The following is a 6,000-nucleotide window of genomic DNA, read 5'->3' on the forward strand; positions in this document are numbered from 1 at the left end:
TCTAGGTCTTTGCTAAATTAGTTTGGAGAATTTTTTGATTTTCTCATAGAATTTCCCTACATCTTGATACCACTCAGGAGATATTTGTGTTGAACTGAATGCTTACCACTATGAGCAATGAAATGACAAAGTGTTCTTAATAGTATAATAGAACATTAGATTTGGAGACAGATCTGATTTGACAAGTGTGATTTTTGACAAGTCTTTTGACCTTCCCTGATTCTCAATTTTCTCATCTATAAAATGAAGAAGTTGGACTAAATCATCCCTAAGGTGCCTTTCTGCTAATAGTGTCTTTTTTTTTTCAGATTTTTGCAAGGCAAACGAGGTTAAGTGGCTTGCCCAAGGCCACACAGCTAGGTAATTATTAAGTGTCTGAGACCGGATTTGAACCCAGGTACTCCTGACTCCAGGGCCGATGCTTTATCCACTGCTCCACCTAGCCACCCCCTAATAGTGTCTTAAACTATTTCTTATTGTCTTAAAAAAATATATATATATATATGTATGTATACATATATATATATATATATAATGAAAACAAATATTTATGTCTTACTGGCACATTTACAGTGAGAAAGTCTATAAAAAATAAAATAATAAAAAATAATAAAAATGTTTGATTCCTCCAGTTGTGAAGCAACTTGTTGATCATTGCCCAAAGATGGCATATTAAGATTATCAAAATTAAATTAATGTCCATAGATTATCTAAGACCTATTTAATCTGAACAATCTCTATCCCCTTTTCTGATATCACACCAGCTTTTATATGGAAACAAAAGGTTGCATAGGACTGGTGATAGTTTTAAGCTTTTCTGTCAATTTTATAGGTTGCTGTGGGCAAACAATCATTAGCTTCTGTCTACCCATCAGCTTCTGGTGGTGAATCTTTCTATGCTTACCCAGAATGACTTCACATATCACAAGACTTGTAATTTAGGAGGGCATGTGTTCTGCTGGCAAAAGTTATAAGAACCTTAGGATCATTTCCATGCCTGATGATGCATTATAGCAAGATTTTAACAAGAAGAATTATTATTACATAGGAGCCAAAAAATAAAATTAATTTTGGGACACATAAATATGAACACCAGAATAATCCATTTCAGAATACCTGTGGAATATTCTCTCTAATTCTGGAATTCATGCTTTAAGGAAAATGACAATGCAAAAATGACCAGGATAGAGAAAACTACAGGATTTATATCCTCTGGAGACTTTTTTTTCAAGGAGTATTATTTGAAAAAGTGAGGATTTAGGCAATTCATGTTAGACTTCAAATCAAGAGATAACTGAGTGCAAATTATTTTGTAAAATAGGTTATAACATAGTACCTACCTCACAAGTGTGATAAGAAAAACACTATATAGTTACTATAATGATAATAATAATAATAATAATAATAATAAACATTTATATTACATTTATGTACAGGCACTGTTCTAAGTGTTTTCCAATTATTTTCTCCATAACAATTCTGAGAGGCAGTTGCTATTATTATCTCCATTTTACAGAGAAGGAAACTAAAGCAAACAAAGGTTGAGTAACTTGCTTGAAGCTATATAGTTAGTATATATATCTGAGGTCACATTTGAACTCAGGTCTTCCTGACTCAAGGTCAGGTCACTGTCATCTAGCTGCCTGCTTTCAAATATTACTAAAACCATTTAATAATAGTATTGCCACAAAACAGCACTTTGAAATTAGGGTAATTGTGTATAGAGATGTCCACAATGGAATATCCCCTGTTACTAGTGGTGTTTAGGAAGGCATTGTGTGGTCAAGGGGATTGCTATTTTGGGAAGTCAGACATTCCACCTCTATTTCTAAGTACTTAAAGATATGACTCATAAGGGAGCATATCCATCCTCTCTACAGAAGATAAAATAGCACATGTTGCTGTCACTGGCATCTCAAATGACAATGTGCAGAAAAAGTAAAAGATTATTTAACACTAGAAGTTTGCCATTGCCACCAAATAGCTGACCCAGATGAAAGGAAAGGAAGTTTTTTTGGTTTGTGTGTTTTCAGTATCATATCAAAAATCAACCCTAAGGGAATCTTTGACCACCTGAAATTCTTGAAAAGATTAATAAAACTTATTCCCACTTATCCTTTTCACATAGAGCAATCTTTTTAATACAACAGGGAATAACATAGCACAGTATAGCTGGTTGATTAAATAAAAATTACATGTAGGGCTTAGTGATATTAGGTTTGTATTCCAAAAGAGATGAAAAACAAAATGGAAAAGGATCTAGATGTGCAAAAAATATTTATAGCAGCTCTTTTCTGGGGGCAAAGAATTGGAAATTGAGGTGATGTTCATCACTTGAGAAATGGCTGAACAAACTGTGGTATGTGATTGGAATACTATTAGGTTCTAAGAAATGATGAGCAGGATGCTCTCAGAAAACCTGGAAAGGTTACATGAGCTGATGAAAAGTAAAAGGTGCTGATGTGTTGTGTACAAAATAACATCAATACTATATGATGATCAGCTGTGAGTGACAGCTATTATTCTCAGCAATACAATGGTCCAAGATAATTAAAGGACTTAGGATGAAAAATGCCATACACCCCAGAAAAAGAACTGATAGTATCTGAATATAAATTAAAGCATATTTTTTTAATTTTATTTTTCTTAGTGGCTTGGGGGGAGTGGAATGTCTATATTTACTTTCACAATATGATTATTATAGGAATGTTTTGCTTGACTGCCTATGCATAACTTGTATTGAATTGCTTGCCTTCTCAATGGAGTCAGGAAGGAGGGAGGGAAGGAGAGAATTTGGAACTCACAGTTTTAAAAATGAATGTTAAAATTGTTTTTACATGTAACTGGGAAAATGAAATACTAAATAAATATTTTTAAAAGAATGCATTGTACCTATTCCGAATGCTCTATTTCTTCCCTTATCTCATTCTAATAGAATGTCTCACAAAGACCCTCTTATGCTAGTCATAGCAACACATAGTTAAAGTTCCCCTGATCTGAAGGTGAAGATCTTTGGCAGATACCTTATTAGCATGAATATGAGCCATTGGAGACAGTATGGTACAATGAAAGGAGTGTTATTTCTGTGTCAAGGGACCTGGATTCAAATTCTAACTCTGATGCTTACTCTTTGTGACTTTACTCAATCACTTACTATCTCAAGACCCTGTTTTCTCATCCATAAAATAAAGGTTGAACAAGATGGTCTCTTAAGTCTCTGGAGCTATGATCCTATGACAACTGGAGAAGACTAGAATGACTAAGTCAGCAATTTACCATTGAAGAAGCAAAAGAAAATTTTGGTAATATCAAATATAGAATAGAATATCCTAGAATTTTAGGATATATGAATAGATAGTTATACATATATGTATAAAAAATCTCATTATAATTTGCACTGTCCTATCACATATGACTATTCTGCCTAGTAAAGAGAGGAAAAAAGACCAGAATGGTGACAGCTTTGGAATTAATGTCTTATGAAGATGATTTGAAAGGATTTGGGATATTTGAAAAAGAGAAGAGCACCTATTATGCAATAAAAACTAAAAGTGGGGGGTGGCTAGGTGGCACAGTGGATACAACACTGGCCTTGGAGTCAGGAGTACCTGAGTTCAAATCCAGCCTCAGACACTTAATAATTACCTAGCCGTGTGGCTTTGGGCAAGCCACTTAACCCCATTGCCTTGCAAAAACTAAAAAAAACAACTAAAAAAATGATTTCAAAAGCCATAGTCTTTGCTTTTGAAGGCCTTATAATCACCACCTCTTCAACATAAAAAGCTTTTCAATAATTTAGCTGCTTAGAGATTTGTAAAGAGACAGAAAAAGTTTGTATGAGTAAGGGATAGGAGAGAAATGGATATTTTAGGAACCCATAAAAGCAATAACTGGATTAATACAGGGCAACTAGGTGGCACAGTGGATAGAGTACCATATCTGGAGTCAGGAAGATTCATCTTCCTGAGTTCAAATGTGGCCTTCAAATACTTACTGTGCAACCCTGGGCATGTCACTTAACCCTGTTTGCCTTAGTTTCTTCATCTGTAAAATGAACTAGAAAAGGTAATGGCAAACAACTCCAGTATCTTTGCCAAGAAAATCTCAAATGGGGTCACAATGAATAGGACATGACTGAATGACTGAACAACGTATCAATATAGTTGTTAATTTTTTTTTTAGGTTTTTGCAAGGCAAATGGGGTTAAGTGGCTTGCTCAAGGCCACAGGGCTAGGTAATTATTAAGTGTCTGAGGCCAGATTTGAACTCAGGTACTGGTGCTCTATCCATTGCGCCTCCTAGCTGCCCCCAGTTGTTAATTATTAATATTCAGATGATACATGAAAATAGCATATAAGCACCAAAAGAATGCATATTAAAGCATCAATCCTTCAGATAGTCATCACTTAATACTGATACATTGTTTTTTTTCCTAATAGGTTAAGATGAAACTCTTCCTTTTGAATTTACGGCTTTAATACCTGTCAGTAAATACTTTCATATACAAAAATAAAATAGAAACCAACATTAGAAATGCTATATATGCACTATAATATTGTGACAGCATGAGGGTGAAAATAGCAAATCATGGAAGAAATGAAGTTTGACCTTAGTGCATATTCCAGTTCTTATTGCTAGACAAGACTGGGTAATAGTTATACAGAAACTTCTGATGTGATTAGCAAATTCCTGTGAGAAGGCACAGTGTTTTCAGGTCTGACTCTATGGGAAAAAACTTATTCTCCTCCTCCCCCCCCAACAATAACAAGACTTATATGTGACTAAGGGATGCAAGCATGAGAATGCAAACATTAATAGTTTGATGGTGAGAACAGAATGATATATTACCAGCTCTGTTTCCCGTCCTGCCAGTGCCAAAAAAACAGGAATCCAGTAGTTCTAGCTGTCTTGATATACAAAAGTTATGTTACTTATATGGGTCAAGTAATTTAATTTTTCTGTGCTAATTTGCCACATTTTAAGAAGTATCAAAAATTAATGAAATTTTAAAATCAGTTTTACATAGTCATAAAACCCACTGTTCTTACCCCTGATAAACAATTTAGTTTATGTGCCTTGAAATAGATATGGTTACAAAATTATACTAAAAAAGAATATACATTTTTATAAGTCATAGTATAATTAAGACTCAAAGTAACAAAATTCTGAATTTAAAAAAATAGGATGAACAGAAAACATTTGAAATCCATCACTTCTGGATAAGATCTTAACTATAGAAAAGTTGGTTTTGGAAGATGGGAAGCAGCTGCATGGGACACATGAAAATTCTCACTAAAATATATGCAACATGGGTTGCATGTTTGTATACAATTCCTTCTATGGCGTAACACAAATACAAGAAAATACATAATTGCATACATTATACATACATTCTGCTCCTTCTTGGCAGAAATTGTTTTTTTACAGTAGGGGAGTCAGAAGTATCTAGAGAGGGGGGTTAAATAAACTTGTGGCTTGCTCCGGCCTTGGGTTCTGGGCTCTGGACCCTGGCGCTTGGGGCTTGAAGTCCAGAGGTAAAAGAGCTGGTAGGAATGAGGCCAGGTTGCTGCCACGGAGGGATGGGACTCAGTCCTACCTCGCTTATTGCGTGTCCCGTGCTTCTTGGCCAGGGCGAGCTCCCTCTCGATCCTCATTTCCAAGTACTCTTGTTTCTTGCCCAGCATCTCCTCAGTTTCCCGTAGCCGGGCCAAAGCCTCCTGGGGGCTGGGAGCAGCCTTCCCTTTGGAGGAGTTTCCCCCTTTGAAAAACTTGCCCAACTTGCTCATAGTGGCGTCTTTTGGGGAACCCAAGGCACCGAAAGAGACGGGGAGAGGAGGAAGGGAGAGACCCGGCAACCCCGGGGCCACACCTGGAGGACAGGTGAAAGATAAACCCGCTCGGCGCCAGTCGATGCAGTCTGAACTTCTACAAAACAAGTGTCCGGGAGAGGAGTGACACACACTCTCCGGCACTTCCTGACCATCCGATCCTGGGCCCCGC

At 36.2% G+C, this 6,000-nt stretch overlaps 1 protein-coding gene across 1 annotated transcript in view; it reads right to left on the reverse strand.

Annotated features, from left to right (window-relative positions):
- Positions 1-6,000, reverse strand: part of CHMP4C (charged multivesicular body protein 4C) — a 51,212-nt gene extending 45,212 nt beyond the window's left edge. The window contains exon 1 of the mRNA XM_074207861.1: positions 5,597-6,000. Coding sequence (XP_074063962.1) covers positions 5,597-5,786 — 190 coding nt within the window. The 5' untranslated portion in view covers positions 5,787-6,000. The remainder of the gene's footprint in view (positions 1-5,596) is intronic.

The sequence above is a fragment of the Macrotis lagotis genome, chromosome X (assembly GCF_037893015.1).
Source record: "Macrotis lagotis isolate mMagLag1 chromosome X, bilby.v1.9.chrom.fasta, whole genome shotgun sequence".
Lineage (NCBI taxonomy): Eukaryota > Metazoa > Chordata > Mammalia > Peramelemorphia > Peramelidae > Macrotis > Macrotis lagotis.